This window comes from Bubalus bubalis, chromosome 13 (genome assembly GCF_019923935.1).
Source record: "Bubalus bubalis isolate 160015118507 breed Murrah chromosome 13, NDDB_SH_1, whole genome shotgun sequence".
NCBI lineage: Eukaryota > Metazoa > Chordata > Mammalia > Artiodactyla > Bovidae > Bubalus > Bubalus bubalis.
The window spans coordinates 1,639,681-1,659,830 of NC_059169.1; the positions used below are offsets into that span (position 1 = coordinate 1,639,681).

A 20,150-nucleotide genomic window follows, 5' to 3' on the forward strand; every position below is an offset into this window, starting at 1 on the left:
TGCCGCCCCAGTCGCCTCCTCGCCAGCTCAAGTCCTGTGCTCTGATCTTCATTACGGACGGCCCAGAAGAACCAGAGGGTGCTCTGCGTCTCAGCCGGCCCGTTCTACAAGGGTAAATACCATCTCTGGATCCCCCGTGTTTCTATTATTTGGATGGTTCAAAATACAACTTTCAGACAAAATAAACTATTCTCTAGTTCAAATTTGTATTTTGATAATAATCTAAAACAAATACTTTTACTGTGAAAATGTTACAGTAATGGTCCACTGTCTACAAAGATGAATTTTTTTATATCTTAAAACACACTTTATAAATAACTTTGAACTAAATACACAATGTTTATTTAACCAGTGGCAATTATTTCAAATGTTTATTTCAGTATTTTCTTCAATAACCTGAAGCCCTACAGAATATAAGACAACTAACGGGAATTCAGCCTACAGTACGCGGAGGAGTCTGCACCTAAGCCGAGTACAAGCGAGCAGGGCAGCGCACGCACCATGCGTGGCAGAAGCGCCAGGGAGACGGGCTGTGCCAGCACGGCCCACGCCCCCGGGGTGGAGCGACCCGCAGGACTGCAGGCGGGCAGCTGCAGGAAGCGGACCGGGTGGAGGGGAGGGCGGGGATGGCTGGAGCACACCGCCTCCCAGGCGCCCCCCCACCCCCCCACCCCCCCTCGACGGAGCGGGCCTGCCGACTGAGCCGAGGCCCGTGCAGCAGAGCGGGCAGGAGCCGGGTGTGGGCAGTGCTCCACAGACAGCCGCCACGCGGGGACCGACCTCCTTCCTACCTTAGCTCCCCCACCCTCAGGCCACCCCTGTGGCCCTCGAGGCCAGCCTGTGAAACACAGCTGGGAACAAGCACAGGAATAACCAGGCACCCCCCAGCTTCTGAGCAAGGCTGAGGCTAGACGCTGCTGGGGAGATGGACGGGCAGAGGGCCACCCGGAGGTCAGGGCCCCGTCAGGAGGCCCGTGCAGGACACAGGAGGAGGGCCGGCCTGAGCCAGGGCGGGGGCAGCGCAAGGGCAGGGCAGTGGCTGCCACAGGAACCAGCACTCTCCAGGACAGAAGGACGCGCGGGAGACTGCGCCAGGTTGAGTGCTGGCGCAGGGTGACCTGCGAGGGCGGGGCCAGAGAGCGAGGGAACGAGCGGATGACCGACCGCACAGTGAGTGATGGAGAGGCTGGGCCCCGACGAGCTCAAGCGGCACGGGCTCTGGGGCAGGGCGGCCGCCGCGGCCTCTGCCTGCCGTACTCCCATCACCGCAGCGCTTGGCCGAGCTCCCCTGAAATCCGCCTTCAGCTTTCCTCACAGCGTTTCCACGCTGCCGTCTGAATTGCCTCCACCGCGGTAACCAGCTGCCTCCCTCCCCGCCTACAGCTCCGCTAGGCAAGGGGTCACTTCTGTCTCGTTAACACGTGTCCGGCGCGCTGGCTGCCGCCTGAGTAAGCAGAGGACGAATGAGAAAAGAGCCGGAGAAAGCTGGCCGTGCGTCCGGCCCTGAACCGACCCAAAGCCCGCGTAAGAAGAGCCGGCGCGGACGGAGACAGACGCGCGCCTGTGAGCAGCGCGCCGTGCCCCCGCCTCGGCAGGGCCGGCACCGAGCCCCCCGACCTCGGCAGGGCCGGCACCGAGCCCCCCGACCTCGGCAGGGCCGGCACCGAGCCCCCCGACCTCGGCAGGGCCGGCACCGAGCCCCCCGACCTCGGCAGGGCCGGCACCGAGCCCCCCGACCTCGGCAGGGCCGGCACCGAGCCGCGCTGCTCCCTTGCGGGCTCCCTTCCTTCCGCAGCCGCCACCCCAAAGGGCCACCGCTCACAGGAAACCTCTCTCCCGGCTCCGAGCAGTCAGTAGATCCCACTGAGGGAGAGAGTCTGAAAGACACTTTACTGTAAAGCTTGATATACCCCAAACATTCGAAATAACCCAGTATCCACCTTAGGAAATGTGAAACCTGAAGTTAAGTTAGTCCTGACCCTTCAAATACCAGTTATATCCATCTGAATTTTACATCATTAGCCTCTTACTTACTTGGTGCATTCTTCTAAAGACTGTACAAGCATTTGCTGGAAAGAACATATTTCTTCTAGATTTCCCATTAAATGTGACGTGTTTGCTGAACTCAACCTAGAGCCGAGAAAAACAACAGGAGACACGTGTGAGCGGTCTTACTCGCGCGCCCCGCCCCGCCCCCTAATACACAAGGAGCTGTCTTGTGTCTTCAGCCGCATTCTGTCCCAGCGTTTCAGCTGCTGTTCTCTGAAAACACGAGGCAACAGCCCAGGGGACCACTGTTCCAACGCTTGACACAATTACCATCTAACTTACTTCTCGCTGGTCTGCAGGGGCCGCAGGTAGGTTGAAAGCACAGTCTGAAGTTCTTTAGAATATTCATTTTCAGTTTCCAAAATATTCTGTAGCACCTACAATAAATGATAAGTATTACTTGACATTAAGATGTATAAGCTTTGGAAAGTTCATCACTCCTGTTCAATTCACACTGTTGCTTCTATGTAACGCTGGCTTGTTTAATATCATCACTCCCTGTGATTAACTAGTAAATTCAGGTAATGAGTTATAATCGAGGCTATCCAACTGACTTCATCTTCCTGCCAAGCACATTTAACACAGGTACACCTAGAAAGAGGCCTGAATGCATTCCATCCTCAGATAGTAATGCTAAGTCTGTTTAGACAGAAAGGAGGAACCACTGACAGTCTCGACAGCATGGAGGCGTGGATGAGTCTCCACAACACGCGCCGTGCAAAAGAAGCTGTTCATATACCCCATCTATGGGAAACCCAAGGCTGGGCCAAACTGATCTGTGAGGGCAGGGACGGGGGGTGGGGGGACAATGGGGAAAGGGACATGAGATCAATTTCTGGTATAATGGATAAGTTCTGCCTCATGATTTGGGTGGTTGTTACACAGAGATACACACCGGCTACAGCTCGCCGACTCGCGCCCTGAGCATCTGTGCACTGTGACGCACGGAAAGTGCACCGACTAAAAACAAACATGAAGCTCACCCTTAGAGGCGTCTGGTCATTCTAGGTCACTTTCTGGGCACTGCAGACCTTCACAACAGACGATGACCGTCTCAGACCATCCTATACATGTTACAGATTAAAAGTCCACCAGCATAAAACCACCACTGTATGCAGAGATGGGAGAAAAACTATGAATCAACCTTGAAATTAACATGTTTCCTGACAGCCTGCAGTAAATACAGACAAAAGTAGTTAACAACTGCTAAAAACCGAGAAAGAAATCTAAGTGTAAAACAGCTGAGCTCAAACAGGAGCCCCTTTCCACCGCAGTCAATGGCAGGAGCACCGGCCCCTGGGGTGGGGCTGGGCGGGCAGCTCAGGTCTGCAGGGGGAGCCTGATGGATGGATGGAGCCTGGAAGGCTGAGCCAGTGCCCCATCCACAGCACCTCCCATCCAGAGAAAACCCTCCTCTACACAGGAAAAGGGGAGCGGGGAGAGGTGAAGCCCCCGAGCCCCTCTCCAGCCTCAGGCTGAGGGCTGCCTGGGAGCAATGAGCCCTCCTCAGCCGTCTGCTCCACCCACTGTCAGAGCCAGCGCCTTCTGCAGTCATGACGTCACGCCACGCGCCTTTTCTGAGGAGCTACTACCTGCAGTAAACGCGCTGTCTCCCAAAACTAGCACAGCACCCTAAGCTAATCCCGCAGAAGAAACCAGACAGAATAAAGACTCCAAACATGCCCGGTTTTCTCCCCTGATTTTCGATAATCAAAAGGTATGTTTAAACATTTAAGAAAAAAGTAATCATGAGCTAGATTTAGATTTCAGCATTGACACAAGCAACAGGAGTCGCTGTGTGTTCACTAGGGTCCTCCCCGTGCCGGAGGGGAGCAGGGCCACTCGGGAGTGCAGGGCCTGAGGAGCCACCGCAGCCGACGGGAGGGGACCAGGCTCTCCCACGCTGCGGCAGCTCTGGGCTCCGCTCCGTTTCGCCCCTGAATGGACCTATTCATGGACGCCAGCGGACGGGGAGGGGCCACTCTGGGAGACCCTGCCTTGTGGGGAAATGTGGGTGCCGCTCTCACAGTTACGCTGCCGCCCCTCCGAGAACACCCAGTGGACCCGAGTGTCAGAGGACTGGAGGATGGGGGCACCGTGTGACCCTGCCTCTGCATCACCAGGGGATACGCTTCATCCATATTATCCACATCTTCTCCTTACAAAATGACCCGAAGCAAATCAAGTACCACGAGTGGGTCCCTAAACTAAAAAAAAATTTAAATGTGTCACAAACAAGTAAGACAAAAAGCCCCTACTTAACGTGAAAACAAAGGCTCAGCTCAGACTCCACGTCTAAGAGCAAACACCAGGAACTATTAGCAACACTGCTAAGAACACGCGTGGACCCCGACACACACTTTACGAACACAAACAGCTCCCACTCGACAGCGGTGCCAGGAGCGTGAGCGCGACGCACTTGGATGACCCTCCTCAGCCACGGCGCCGCGCGGGGCGAGCAGACAGGGAGCGCCCCGAGAGTGCACCAGGACACACGCAGAGCGCGCTGCCCGACTGCCTCTCCTGCGACGGCCCAGCTGGTAACCGCATCTACTGGCTACAAACACAACCTTCAGTTAAGTGCTCAAGACAGGCTCTAGAGCAACCCCGCCCAAACCACCCAGGCCACGCTCCTTGGCTTCCACAGACGCCGAGGGACTCCCACCAGCACCAGCGTCCGCCGCACACCCCTTTCCGAGCTCGCAGCACGCCAGGGGCTCCAGCCATCACCTGTCTCCCCTTCCTGGACTGCTGCATGCTCTGGCTGCTGCAGGACCCCATGGGACGTCACAGGCCAGCCGCCACGGCTCCATCGCATGCAGGCGGGTCCAGAGAGGGCCGGGAAGAGCAGCCGTCACCGGGCACCACGAGGAGGGCGGGCTGAGAGGCACAAGCTCCCCCCGGGGCGGGAGGCGGGGGGTGGGCTGGCCAACAATGGTGCCCACAGGGGGACTGCATCGGGCAGCTCACAGACAATCCCTGGCTGTCAGCCGCGGCAGCAGAGCCAAACAAAGGACCGACTCATGCCTGCAGCCCACAGAAGCCCCTTCACCACTGCCGGGAAAGGAGCGCGGGCGCCGCTCGCCTTACAAGTGAGTCCCAACCGCCACTGCAAATTCCGTGGGCGCCCTATGTTCCGTGTGCCGTTGACAGTCCTCTGAAAATAACTGATTTACACATAATAGCACATGTAACATGAAGGAAACTTTTCAAGATGTGATCCAGACACAGTAAAACATTACCATCATAAACTACACCCAGGGACTCCTGTCCCTGTGCTCCGCCCTATGCTCCCAATGCAGGGGGGCCTGAATTCGATCCCCGGTTGAACTCAAGACCGGCAGAGCTGTTCTTACCCCTCTCCACCACCTAACTGTAACCCCCACACCACAAAGGGGAGTCACCATCGCACATACTCTTGCAGCCCACTCTATTTAAACTGTTAGTACTTCAAGTTTCAAAAGGTAAATTACTAGACAGGACCCCGCGGTTAATGAACTAGAGCCTGGAGGAGAGGAGAGGAGGAGGGCAGCAGTACTGCTGAGGCAGCCATTCCTGCAGCCCCCGCGCCTGGAGCGGAGGCCTCGGGCCCCCCCGGCCGTCACGGACCCAGGGCGGCGTCCTGATTTCTGCATCCTCAACGCTTCATGACGTTAAGTCTCAAGAAGAGTCGGGGGTGGATATAAAATGTTTATATTATTACGCCATTTAAAAGGAGCTACGTTCTTACAGTATTTCTAAACTTGGGGATTCACGAGGCTGTGGGATGCTGAAGATCTACTGTGCAAGAGCTCCAGCAGAAGCCGTGGGCCCACTCTGCTCTGTGTCACCCCAGAGCCAGCAGACCCCGGCCTGAACCCCAGCCCTGCGTGTCCTCCCTGGACAGCACACATGTGTGGGTCTGCCTGCTTTCTTCACAAAAGGGGCTCTTCCTGGCCTGTGGCAAAGGCGCAGAGAGTCAGCTCCCTGACTCAAGGCAGGAAGGAGCCTCACAGACAGCCCGCCCAGCCGTCCCCACGTGGCACAGCTCACTCTCCCTCCACTCACAGGCCCAGTCCTGGCCACCACCAGAAAAGCTTCACCTTGGTCTTCATCCACAGGAACCGCGGGAGCAGAGCCTGTCCGAGCAGCAGGCGGTCAGTGTGGACAAGGGCCCAGGAGCAGGGGGCAGAGGCAGCAGGCGGTCAGTGTCAGCGAGGGGCCAGGAGAGGAGGGGCAGCCCCGAGCGCACATGGAGCAGGCGGCCCCGTCCTGGGTGGTGTGCCAACAGCCTGAACCCGTACGGGCCGTGGGGAGACACTGACCAGTCCTGGGCAAGGTGGAAGAGGCAGAGGCCATGAGGGACTAGAGCAGCCAAGGCTGGGCTGGCTCAGCTGTGGCTCCATGTGAGCCTCCGGCCACCAGGCCTGGGTTCTCCCGGACAAGCAGGCAGAGGCTCTGGGCAACCCCAGGAGCCAAGGCAACGCGTGGGGGCAGGTCCATCTGGAGCACAGGAAGGGTCTGTAGAAATCTGCTACAGCACGATGGACGATGGATGTCTACTCTAACACGTACTATACCAGTGATCGCTGCCTATTGGGTCATGTTTACAATCTTTCAGACAGAGCTCCTGTGCGTGTCATGACACCAGGTGAGACGTGCACCTTCTGTCCGCTGCGTCAGGAGCGCTGACACGGCCCTGAAGACAAGGCCACTGTGCCACACGACACAGAGGGTCGTGACAGCCTGCTCTCTTCTCAGATGGACACAGTCAGGAAAACTCGTTCTCTGATGCTGACGGGGAGACTCCTATCCCCTAGAAGAGGTGCTGGAAGACTGTTTACCCCCTAAGGAGTGGGCATGTGGCTTCTCCAAGAGAAGGGCTTCCCCTGACCTCCCCTGGCCAGGGGTCTGTCACCAGGCGGAAAGCAGTCGACTCCTTTCACTGTCACACCCACCAAGCTCAGAGAGGTCACACACTCGCTCCCTTTAATTACACGATCCCGTCACCCTTGACTACCGCCCTAGGTAATTAATCCTCAAATGGGATGCCCGTCTGCAAACAGAATGGTATGGTGGCCTCAAATGCTTCTGAACACACTTCCTGATAACCATGGGTCCCTAGGACTGCAAGCAGATCCAACCAGTTCACCCTAAAGGAAATCAACCGTGAATAGTCATTGGGAGGACTGACGCTGAAGCTGAAGCTCCAATACCTTGGCCACCTGATGTGAAGAGCTGACTCATTGGAAAAAACCCTGATGCTGGGAAAGACTGAAGGCGGGAGGAGAAGGGGACGACAGAGGATGAAATGGCTGGATGGCATCACCGACTCAATGGACAGGACTTTGAGCAAGCTGAGGGAGATAGTGAAGGACAAGGCAACCTGGCGTGCTGCAGTCCATGGGGTCACAAAGAGTCGGACACGACTGAGCGACTGAACAACAAAATAACATGAAAACCTCTTAAGGGCCAACACTCACGAGGCACCTTAAGGCCAACTGCTGACGCCCTTCACGTGGCAAGGCCGAGGCCAGCGTCACCAGCGTTCTGTTGCAGAGACGGCCGTGCAAGCAGCGGGGGCTCCCCCAGGCAGCCCACAGCAGGGCGTCCAGCACCGCACACAGGGCCGGACCCCCGCCCGCCACCCAAAGAAGGGCGCTCCTGACCACTCAGTGGCTGGAGGCTGAAACACGTCTCACAGCAAAAATAAACTGTGCTGCCGGGCTCTGTCACCAAAAACGGGTCAGCCCTCCATGTGAAGCAGTCACGGGGTTTCTTCTTCCACTGAGACCCTCCGTGTCTGAGCCCCGACTCCACCACCCGAGGTCTCCACTGCCTATGACATTCCAACCCAGCCTGAGCTCTGGGCCAGAGCAGCCCCCACCCCCATTACCAGCGTTACTGAGGAGCACGGTTCCGCCACATTCCCCGCACACTGCCTTCTGCCCTCAGTGACGACACTGTTACACAGCAGATCACACTACCTGCCTATCTTATATTCTTTCACTGTACGTAACATGAAAATATGAGCTGACATTGTTTAAAGCCCCCTGTGCGCCTGTAAGAATTAGAAACGGACCCACGGCTGGCGTCTGAGGCGTTGGTGCACGGCTATACACTTAGGCTGCTTGAGGCTTACTGCAAAACAAAGCCTCCTATGAAAATATCCTCGCACAAACATCTCTGAAATCATCTCAGGTAATGTTTCTGGGGTGGATTTCAAGAAGCAGAAATACTGCACTAAAGACTTGAGTGTCTTCAGCATTCTACCAACAGTTTCTCTTTTGAGAAACGCTCTCTGGTTCTGCAGGTGAGGAGCATGAGGGTGGCCGTCCACCAACAGCAGGCAAATCCAGAGACCGGGAGCCGACAGCGCCTCCCAGACCCACCGGGGGCAGCGAGGCCACTGCCCCAGGGGACGCTGCAACTGTGCCCGTCGAGGCATTCAGATCCCTGGGGGCACAGAGTCAGGTGGGAATCCCCCCCCACCCAGTCTGGGGCAATTTACCTCTAGCGGCTCAACCAGGTACCCCAAGTGAGTATCAGACAAAAGTCGACAACCCGGATGATTCCAACTCTGAGACACTGGAAAGATCGGGGTTCCCAGGGGTCGGGGGTAGGGCTCAGGGTAGCAAGGAATGAACAGGCACAGAGGATTTTCAGGGGTGAAACAGCTGATGCTGTAATGACGGATCCACAGCAGGTTCAGTGAACGCCGCAGTGACCCCTGGACTCCGGATGGCCGTGTCAGCGCAGGCTCTCCCGGTAAACTGTGTCCCGCCTGCTGAGTGGTGCTGAGGAGGAGGGGTTCGCGCCTGTGTGGGGCAGAGGCTACAGGGGGCTAGCTCCCTCTCAAGGGCATGGTCAACTTAAACTGCGTTGAATAATAAAGTCCAGTTTGACAACGTGTCCAAAGAATTAAAGAAAACTATGCTTAAAGAATTTTTTTAAAGTATGAGAACAATGACTTCAATACAGAATATACTGACCCATAAAACAAATGGAAATTATGAGCTGAAGGTACAATAAATAAAATAAAACTTCACTAGAGGGGCTCAAGGTCAGAAAACTGTGCAAACACAAAAAGACCCACAGAGATTTTACACTCCCTAGAACAGGAAAAAAAAAAAAAAGAATAATAATGAACAGCACCTCGGAGACCTGGGTGACACCCAGTGCTTGCCAACACATGTTCAGTGGGTGTCCCAGAAGCAGGGGCGGGAGAGGCGGGAGCAGCCCGAGGACGGCGGTGAGCCACGAAGACCTTGTCCTCTCCCCAGGGCTGTTGTGGCTGGTCTGGACCAGCGCACAGCAGCAGAGGACACACAGCCTCCCCACGCACGCCTCAACCTCCAAAGGTCTGCATCCATGCCCCCACCGCCGACACTCCCCCACCCCAGCTCTCCCCCACCCCGGCAACCCCCCACCCACGGCTCTCCCCCACCTCTGACACCCCCCACCCACGGCACTCCCCCACCCCGGCAACCCCCCACCTCTGACACCCCCCACCCACGGCACCCCCCCACCCCGGCAACCCCCCACCGCCGACACTCCCCCACCTCAGCTCTCCCCCACCTCAGCTCTCCCCCACCTCTGACACCCCCCCACCTCTGACACTCCCCTACCCATGGCACCCCCCCACCCACGGCTCTCCCCCACCTCAGCTCTCCCCCACCTCTGACACTCCCCCACCCACGGCTCTCCCCCACCCACGGCTCTCCCCCACCCACGGCACCCCCCCACCTCCGACACTCCCCCACCCCGGCACCCCCCCACCTCCGACACTCCCCCACCTCAGCTCTCCCCCACCTCTGACACTCCCCAACCCACGGCTCTCCCCCACCCACGGCGCCCCCCCACCTCCAACATTCCCCCACCCACGGCACCCCCCCACCTCCGACACTCCCCCACCCCGGCACCCCCCCACCTCCGACACTCCCCCACCTCAGCTCTCCCCCACCTCTGACACCCCCCACCCACGGCACCCCCCCACCTCCGACACCCCCCACCCACGGCACCCCCCCACCTCTGACACTCCCCAACCCACGGCTCTCCCCCACCCACGGCGCCCCCCCACCTCCAACATTCCCCCACCCACGGCAACCCCCCACCTCTGACACTCCCCTGTCACTGACCCCAAGTCTCTCCCGTGACATCAGCCCGCACTGGCCTCACCCCCGAACGCTGCTCATCTCTCAGGGGGGTTAAAACACCTGTAACTTGTGCAGCTGTCCATGAAGACACTACGACACGAGGGAGTGTGAAAACTCACACACTGTATCTTCTGTTCGGCCTGCATGTGCTGTGTGCCCCACATTTACTTTTCCGTGTGATTTATATACATGGAATTCAGGCAAGCTGAAACTGAGTCCTGGCTTAGTCACTAACTGGATTTGTTCACTTTTGTAAAATGAGAGAGACACTAAAAGATGGTCCACCAACACTACACGCTGATGTCCTAACAACCACAGTTTAACACGTGCTGTTTACGCTCACAGCTCTACGTCAACAACAGTTTGGACGTGAGACTGAAGTCAATGTGTCCCCTGACCCGATTCAGAGTCAGCAGGCCCTGTGCACAGGGCTCCTCGCCCTGTGTGAGCGCGGTTAGAGATGGATGGACCTCTGGAAGGGCACTGGTCACGCTTCAATCCGAAGAGGACTACACGCTACTGACCAGACCTCCAGAAAGCACGGCCACCTGGTTCCACATCTCACCCGGCGGGAATGGGCTCCCGGAGACGAGAACGGCGCCAAAGGCCCCAGCAGGAGTCCTCCGACGCGACCTCCGGGGGTACGCAGGCGGGAGTCCACAAATGCGACCCTCGGGGGGATGTGGGCGGGAGTCCTCCAACACGACCCCTGGACGGACAAGGGCAGGGGGTCCTCTGATGCGACCCCCAGAGGGACGCAGGCAGGAGTCCTCTGACGCAACCCCCAGGGGAACGCAGGCGGGGGGTCCTCCGACGCGACTCCCGGACAGACGTGTCGGACGCAGGCAAGAGTCCTCCGACACAACCCCCGGATGGACACAGAAGCAAGGGGCTCCCACTCCGGGACGTCACTGGGAATCAGAATGGCACTCCTTGCCCCCTGGAGCTTCCCCAGTAAAGAAAGCAGTGTCTCACCCAAGAAAGAGGAAGAGAAGGCGGGCCCATGAGTCCACAGCAGATGCAGCAGCTAGGAGCACAGGGCGACTGGCCAGATGTGAGGCTCAGTATCAAGGGCATTTCTCAAGCTCACAAACTGCTCAGGTTTCAAAAGGCAGCAAGTTTCAGGATTCTGAAACACTTGTCTTCACTATGTACAATGTCCAGATGCTCACCTCTAATTTCGTGCTATTTACATATATACACACATCAATCCCAGGAAAGACTATGGTAACACACAAAATAAACTAAAAACTGTACTCATCTAGAGAACTGACAACCTACTCTGCATATGAGCCTAAGGGCACTTAAACCTTTCAGTCACATTATGCACCTTTGTAAAACCCCAAGCTGAAGACTGGAAACCACACGGGGAAATCACCACAGCACCAGGTCACGCAGCAACAGGCGCAGCCGCGCACACAAACGCGAACACGTGAGCGCGCCGCGGCCACCTGGGAGCGGGCCCGCGGGGCCATGACCCCTTCTACACGGCGCGCTTCAGAGACGCTGAAACACCAGTCGTCCTCTGAAGCGCCCCTCAGCCACTCACCACATTGTAGTAGCTCTTGTTAATGGCGGTCGTATCGAATCCTTTGGGAGGGCTCTTCAAGGTTCCGGACTTGGGTGACACGGGCTTTTCTGAAATAAAGACGGAGGGCAGGTTCACTCCCGGCTCCAGCCAAGAGCACAGAGCGCAGCAGCCCGCACGGCCCGGCCTCTGGCTCCGACTCAGCCCCAGACCACAGGGAGGGGGGGACAGAAGTGCACGTGGCCAGGAGGCCCCAGCCCCCACCCCCTCCTCACGGTCAGCTCCCGGGGCTCAGAGACCCCCACGGCCCAGCCTCCCAGCTCAGCGGCACCCCTCACAGATTACACACGGCTGCTGTCAACACACAAAAGAACCCATGAGCCACGCGTCAGCTCAGGGCACAGTACGGGGGAAGTCCGACCCCAGCAAATCAGAGGAAAGTGGGCAGACACCTAGCAGCCTTAAGACACCAGGACCCCCAGTCTGAGCGTGTCTGGAGGGACCCAGGTCGCAAGAGTGCAGAAGGCCTGCCCAGATGGGCGACAGAGAAGGAGAGCCCCAGGCAGGGCGGCGAGAAAAGCCACTCTGTCTTCAGGACCTCCAGACCAGAGCCAAGGAAAGGGCCGCCGTCACTGCAAGGATTCAAGCACATCACAGGACTCGCACCCAACGCCACTCAAGCAAGGCTCCTTCCGCACGGGTGCTGAAGGGGCGCCTGCAGCCGCTTCTGGGGCCCCGGGTATGTGCGCCAGTGTGTCTGGCGGTCACTGGTTCTGCGAGGTAGGTGTGTCTGTAGCTGAGGTTCTGCAGGGGGGTGTCTATCCCGAGATCTCCAGCTACAGAGGCTGGTAGTGGCCCACGGCTGGCGGGGGGAGAGGGGAAATTCTGACAGGCGCGGCCTCAGGGGCTCAGTTTCTGCCCCCCACGTCCTCCCGCACCCCCTCTGCCCTCCTCCACAGGGCACTGCCACAGACAGCTGGCGGTGCCCCTGAGCACACCTGTCCAGAACCTCTCTCTGGCAGCATGGCCCTCCAATCCCAAACACCGTCGAGCTCCAGGTCCCAGATCCCAGCTGCTCAGTTCTTCCATGAGCTTCTCAGCACCGGAAACCCATAAAAAGCCCAAAGCAAAAGGCCTATCTTTAGCTGTGGGTCCCCCTCCTCCTGTGGAGCGGCTGACCTGAGTCTTCCTTCAACGCCTCTCTGTAAGGGTTTCCAAACGGGTGAAAATACAGAACAAAACAGAAGGTGCTGTTCCCAGCTGAAAGACTCTCTCTGTCCACGGGATGGAAAAGAGAACTCAACAGGAAACAAGTGACTTTTAAGCCATGAGAGATACAAGGAGGAAAACTTCCTCTCAATTCTTATATCTGCATCTCAGCATTTAACTGTGCAAGAAAACCTGATGTTTCCATCTGAAGGAAAAAAATGCCTTTTACTCCTTAAAATCTGCCATCTGGAGGAAGCATATGCAACACCAGTAAAGGGGAGACAGCTGAGCCTAACTACAGCCCTGGGATCAAAAAAAAGTCACAGAAAGCACACAGCAACACAAGTCAAGCGAGGTTAATTCGTGAGAGACTTGAATCTGCTTTCAATTTTTTTAAAGCAAATCATCTGCCAACTGCCTCATTTTATCAATACTTAAGTTTAAGACATACCTCTCAACATCCCAGTTAATAAAATTTAATCAACTTACTATGAGGACTATAACGAAGACGTCTTTCAAAAGCGAGCTACAGGCTAACGTTCTACAAAAGAAAAGAGGCGGGAGAGGCCCAGACAAACCAAGGCTTAAGTCCAAAGAGGCTGTATTCTCTCACTCAAAAAAAAGGAGAGCATACAATGTGCTGGGCGCCAGAAGAATCTCCTGGGCTGGGAGGTGTCAGGAACACACTGTGTGAGGCGCTCCCTGAGCCGTCACACGGAGGGGCCCCCAACGTGCCCTCTGCAGAAGGCTCGGTGCCCCCTGCAGGAGACCCGGGAGGGCATGGGCTGGCGCTGCAGGGACAGGCTCCAGGAGAGGCATCCATGGAGGTGCAGGCCACAGAACCACAGACCTGCAAGCCTGCAGCACCTCTAGAGAGAATCTGGACGTGTTAATGCAACACGACAGAGGCCAGTCACGTAACAGTTTCCACTCGTAACAGAGGAAAACGCACAGGAAACAGATCTTAAAACACGCAGCTTTCCTAGCGTCCTAAGGAAAACAAAACATTCTGCAGCCCATCCAAGATCTAAAGACAAGACTCCACGCCCTGTGAGGAGGGCAGGGGAACCCCAAGGATGGAATAGCGCACCTTTCAGAGCGACTCAGGCAGCCTGTCCCCGCTTTCACGCAATAATCGTTACAAAGCACTGATAATAGAATGTAGACACAGATGTGCTGACAAAAGGGGGCGGGGACCCTCCCAGCAGGTGCGGAAAGGAGCGGGGGCTGCAGAGCAGGGCAGCATGGGGCTGCCCGGGGCCCGGCTGCAGGAAGTGCTGGCACCGAGCGGCCCGGCCCTGAGCCCCGCACGCCTCCTGAAAGGAAGCCAGCCAGGGAAGCCACTCTGATGTGGGGGACACAGCCGGGCAGAGATCAAATGGAGCCGACCCATCCAGCATGTGATCCAAAGCCACACCTCCTGAGGACCCTTGGGGTTTTCCAAGGGCGAGAAGGCTCTCAGGGACCCAGAAGCCAAGGTCAGCCGTCTCTGCAGGAGTACTTCTGCGGCCCAGGGAAAGGAGGCACCCACTGAACAACCAGCCATCAGAGAACAGCCAAACAGAAAACAAGCTCATCAAGAACTCGGGCGTCAAGCAAGCGTAAACAGGAAACACATAAGGGGACCAGTCCTGAGATGCAGAAATAACACGGCCATCTAGGAGGCTTATCACACGCGTGCTGGAAACGCCTCCAAAGAAACTGGGGCCCGAATGAATGAAAAGGCACCACGAACATGAAGGACATCTGGAAAAGACGGAAACAGCCTCTAGAAATGAGCCCTGCGGTCTAAAATGAAATCCTGGTGGACAGGCAGGACGGAGGGAAGCGGGTGGGGAGAGATCTGAGGAGCGGGCTGCAGGTGAATGTGGGCCATACATCATGAGGAATGCCAGGACATCGGGTCAACGTGTCAGAGGCGAAACCCGACCGGGCCCACGTGGCCCTGGACTTGGGGCTCCCGAGCCCGCGGTGCCCATGTTCCACCCACTGGAGGGCAGCGCCAGCGCTCCAGGACGAGCCTCCTGGCGGCCGGCCTTCCACCCCACAAATTCAAGAAACCATCGCACGTGTGTCTGTGTGTGTAAAACACACATTAACTGCGTGAATAAAATGAGTTTACATACCCAGAGTCTGCAGAGAAAATGTTCGGGGATGCTGACATACACCTTCCGTCAGACAGCACATACTCAGGAAGGACTCCAATGTGTCCGCAGAGAACTCTGAAATATCCTCCCGCAGACCCCTGCAAGAGGTCTGAGGAACTCGATCTCTGAGGGAGCGTTCCTGTCTTCACAGGGACTATTTCAAACCAGAAACCACACTCGGGCCCCAGGCGCAAACAGAGCACTGCCGTCTGCAGCCACAAGGGGGCAGGCGAGCACGGCCAAGCGTTTGCCAGGGAAGCCGGACAGAGCTCACCTGGAGACACGCATGCCCAGGGGACATCACAGAGAAGGAGACCTCAGCTTTGTGTATTCAATAAAAATATCTGTAAGCCAAAGCAAAACTTAACACAGAGAAAAACTCCTGCCACAACGGCCACTTAGAGGAAGGAGTCTGTATGCTGGGACCTGGCACATTTTGTTTACAGAAAATGAAGGATAAATTACACTGCAAATCACAACCTTTATGTCAAACCTGTTCTTTAAAACAGAGAAATCTATTCCAAAATCACAAAGTCATACAAATTACCAAAAAAAAAAAAAAAAATGCAATTACAGAAGTGTTACCATGATGCTGGATTTTCACTCTCAACTGCTACAAAGCGAAACAGTAAAAACGTGGTTTCACGTCTCTCCTTCTCAAACGCCCACGTTTAAAATCAGACAGGCACAGCTTTCCACAGAAAAGAGTCAAGTAATCAGAGGACACTAGGAACGGAAACTTACTCCTCAAAGCAGTTATTCCTTTAGCTCGACTATCAAATAAAACAACACCCAGCCTAACAGACGGAGAAGGCAATGGCAATCCACTCCAGTGTTCTTGCCTGGAGAATACCAGGGACGGGGGAGCCTGGTGGGCTGCCGTCTATGGGGTCGCACAGAGTCGCAGCAACCTAACAGATGACTCATTTGAGCAAATATGCCATTCTCTATGTTTTAAAACTAAACAGGAAAACAAGGAAAGTTTTCAGTTACTTGAGTCTCAGTGTGGCTTGAAAACTAGGGATTCCATGTGAGCCCTGCAAGGAGCTGTGTGACAGCAAGGCAGTTACAACATACAACTAAAGGGGCCTCAAACACACACACACACACACGACTAAGTCAGAGAAACGGGAATTACAGGCAGAACAAAGTGATGGGGTACCTCCTGACGCAGGTACCTCATAAAAATGAGATGGCTGGTTCTTAGAGCTGTGTCTGCCCCCTCCCCACAGTGCTCACTGCTCCCCCCAGAAATAGGGTAAGAGTAGAACACGCCTGCCAGGCTGCGGGACACCCAGAGGCCACCACAGACGACACTGACCACACGCACGTCCACCTGAAAACCACCCCATCTTTGCAGTGTCATTTCCAAAGGTTAACTCTGGAAACTTCAGGTAGAGAAACACCTGGAAAGGAAACGGTTTATTTGTACTCATTCACACTTTTACTATGATGCCTCAACATCAAACCAGAATTTCCATTTAAAAGAGATGTTCACAGTAGAATTCAAGAAGCCCAGACCCAACAGATGTCTACACAATCAGCAGAACCCACTCTTTATGGCTTGTTCCTTCGCCAGCTCCGAGACCCTCTCGGGACACACCCCTCAGCCAGCACTGTGATTCTTGAGGGTGTGCCCATCACCACCTCTGTGACCCCTGGGGCACGCCCGTCCGCCAGCTCTGTGGCTCTTGAGGGTGTGCCCATCACCAGCTCTGTGACCTCCTGGATCCCCTTCGTAAAGGGAAAGACCATGTCACTCTCAACCTCGCCCCACAAAGGGCCCAGTGCTCTCTTGGCTCCAGAAGGACTGCTCGGCCTGCCCAGCGCTCAGGCCCAGGGGCCAGGGCCAGGGCTGCCCCCGGACGGGCTGGCGGCGACTGGCAAGTCCAGCCAAGCTGCAGACTAAGGCACATTTCCCAGCAGCCGTGCCTGTAATGCAGGCAGCTGGACGCCAGCGCCATGCCCTCGGCTGGTTCTGCCCAGGGACAGATTAACTGGAGGGTGTTCAGAGGAGGGTATTATTTGCACCCTATTTCCTGAATATTCCAACAACACTGTCTTCTGGGGCTGTGGTGAGGACTGAAAGTCACATATAAAAAGGACTTGATATAGGAAGCAGAACACAAAAGCTTGGCTATTACTGTTAACTGTATTCTAATCATAACATTCAGAAAACTATGATCATGGCATCTGGTCCCATCACTTCATGGGAAATAGATGGGGAAACAGTGGAGACGGTGTCAGACTTTATTTTTTGGGCTCCACAATCACTGCAGATAGTGACTGCAGCCATGAAATTAAAAGACGCTTACTCCTTGGAAGGAAAGTTATGACCAACCTAGATAGCATATTGAAAAGCAGAGACATTACTTTGCCAATAACGGTCCATCTAGTCAAGGCCATGGTTTTTCCTGTGGTCATGTATGGATGTGACAGTTGGACTGTGAAGAAGGCTGAGCACCGAAGAATTGATGCTTTTCAACTGTGGTGTTGGAGAAGACTCTTGAGAGTCCCTTGGACTGCAAGGAGATCCAACCAGTCCATTCTAAAGGAGATCAGTCCTGGGTTTTCCTTGGAAGGACTGATGCCAAAGCTGAAACTCCAGTACTTTGTCCACCTCATGCGAAGAGCTGACTCACTGGAAAAGACTCTGATGCTGGGAGGAATTGGGGGCAGGAGGAGAAGGGGACGACAGAGGATGAGATGGCTGGATGGCATCACCGACTCGATGGACGTGAGTTTGAGTGAAGTCCGGGAGTTGGTGATGGACAGGGAGGCCTGGTGTGCTGTGATTCATGGGGTCGCAAAGAGTCGGACACGACTGAGTGACTGAACTGAACTGAATGATAATGAACAAATACTGTTTTTATGATCAACTACAGAAAAAAGAGCACCAATGAGATACCACTTGACACCCATTAGGAAGGCTCTTGTTAAAAAAAAAGAAACAGGAAACAAGTGTTGGCAAAGACAAGGAGGAACAGGAGCCCTGTGCCCTGCTGCGGGGTGTGAGAGCCACTGCGCACGACTCACAGCAGGTCCTTAAGACCTGAACTGAGTCCCTGTATGAGCCGGCAGTTCCACTCCGAGCTACGTACCCACGAGACCCGAAAGGACTCAGACGGACACCTGCAGCCCCACGTGCACAGTGACGTCAGTTACCAGAGCCCAGAACTAGAAACAACACAGTCCAGCAGCAGCAGAAGGCTGTGAAATCACACACACACGTATGTTGGTCTCTGCCCCCAAGTTCCTGGGAAAAGGCTCCTGACGCTTTGGAGCGTCCTGATGAGACCACTGGGAGCACGCACGCCCTGGAGCGCCTGCAGTGCCACGACATGACCACACCTGAGCAGAAATGCAAGCAATGCCAGGACCACCATTCCTTTCCAAAATTAGATAGGCCTTGGAATAATTATTTAAATTTAAGAAACTGTTAAAAACTACAGAAAACATACAGAAGGGGATGCATTTTAAAGTGTCACATTAGCGCGAAGAAATGGACAAATCACAGCACCACATGACTGGCCAAAGCACCCACGATAAGAAACTACACAGCGAACAGAATACAGGAAGCTTCAAGCCCTGAAAAGGATAATGAACTGTACCTTATATAAATGTGTAACCACAAAATAAAAACTAACAGACGTGACAGGTTTCTCCTCACAAACGGTAAAGAACAGAGTGAGTCTGTTTTCAACGGCTGGTGTCACGACGGCAGGAGACGCTGGCCTGAGTGTGGAGCCCCTTCTCCAGCTCCCAGTGTGGCCAGGCTCTCACCCTCCGCCAGGGCCGGACCACGCCCAGCCGGGCTTCCCAAGCGCATCCCCCCCCCGCCCCCCCCCCCCCCCCCCCCCCCCCGCCCCGGCCCCGCCCCGGCCCCGCCCCGCCCCGGCCCCGCCCCGCCCGCCGACCACTCACCGCTGGGCTTGACCTCGCGCACGTAGTTGCTGGGGAACCAGCCGGTCCTGCCGTTGTGCGTGCCCTCCCACCAGCCCCCCTCCTCCACCCGCGTCACGTGGATGACGTCGCCTTTCGCGAAGGACAGCTCGTCTTCATTCGTCTGCTGGAAGTTAAACTTGGCTCTGACGACCAGCTGATTGTTGCTGTTGTCGGTCATGTCCTACAGGGGGAGAAGGGAGGGAGACATGAAGACAACGGCGTCTCCGTCGCTACGGTCAGACCAGGTGCAACTCAGCACCACAGCAGAGCCGCTCGGCACACGCGGGGGCCGGCTGGACACACGGGAGTCCCTGCCCCGCAGCACGCCCCGACCGCCACCCAGGCCCCGGCCCGGAGGAAACCCCGTTAACCGCCGGCAAGGCCTTACTCGGGCCACGTTTGCCCGCACGAACACTCCACACACATGCACAGGCCCCTGCGCTCCACAGCCTCGGGGCAGGAGCCAGGCCCTGAGTCTCACCGACTCCCGTCCACAGTCAGGGTCCAGCAGGAACCCCGCGGACGCCAGGTCAAAGATCCTGGCCCCAAAACCACAGCCTACAACCCTCAGCCAGGACCGTGGCCTAAGACACAGATGTGAGCAAGATCCCGCATCTTCCAGCATGCTCTCATAGTGTCTAAGAAAAAATCAAAGATGCCCCTTGTTCCACGAATAGACGAACTCAAGCCTGACTGAGAAGACACAGATACCAACACTGCAGCGAAGCTCTCTCAAAACAGACGAATAAAACAGGAAACCTCAGAAATGGGGCAGAGCTTAAAAAACTTACTCAAACTGACCTAGTGAAAAACAAAGAAAACGATGAGATCCCCGGCGACCTGTGAGAAATGACAAAGATCTGACATTGGAACCAAAGTCTTGGAGGAGAAAGGACACTGCTAAAAAGAAGTCTAAGAAGCACAGCTCAGAGTGTCCCAGGTGTGACAAAAGACACAAGCACACACGTCCAGAAGCTGAGTGAACCCCAAACAGGAAACAACTCAATATATCTGGACCAATTCACGTCATACCTAAACGTCAGAAAACTAAAGACAAAGAGTTTAGTATCTGGATAAAGACATCTGCAGAGACGCAAGAACAGCACCCTTACTCAAGACGTTAGTGTAAGACCACTC

The 20,150-nt window shown here is 55.7% G+C and overlaps 1 protein-coding gene across 12 annotated transcripts in view; it reads right to left on the reverse strand.

Moving 5' to 3' along the window:
* ARHGEF7 (Rho guanine nucleotide exchange factor 7) overlaps positions 1–20,150 on the reverse strand; it is a 103,981-nt gene that overhangs the window by 34,567 nt on the left and 49,264 nt on the right. For 10 of the 12 annotated variants that reach the window (XM_045162528.1, XM_045162530.1, XM_045162529.1 and 7 more), the window contains 4 exons: positions 18,993–19,194; positions 11,734–11,822; positions 2,332–2,426; positions 2,035–2,130 (listed from right to left, as the gene is read on the reverse strand). In XM_045162528.1, coding sequence (XP_045018463.1) covers positions 2,035–2,130; positions 2,332–2,426; positions 11,734–11,822; positions 18,993–19,194 — 482 coding nt within the window. Of the gene's footprint in view, positions 1–2,034; positions 2,131–2,331; positions 2,427–4,616; positions 4,620–4,779; positions 4,846–11,733; positions 11,823–18,992; positions 19,195–20,150 lie in introns of those variants that run through there. The other 2 variants (XM_045162538.1, XM_045162536.1) reach the window with 2 other exon arrangements.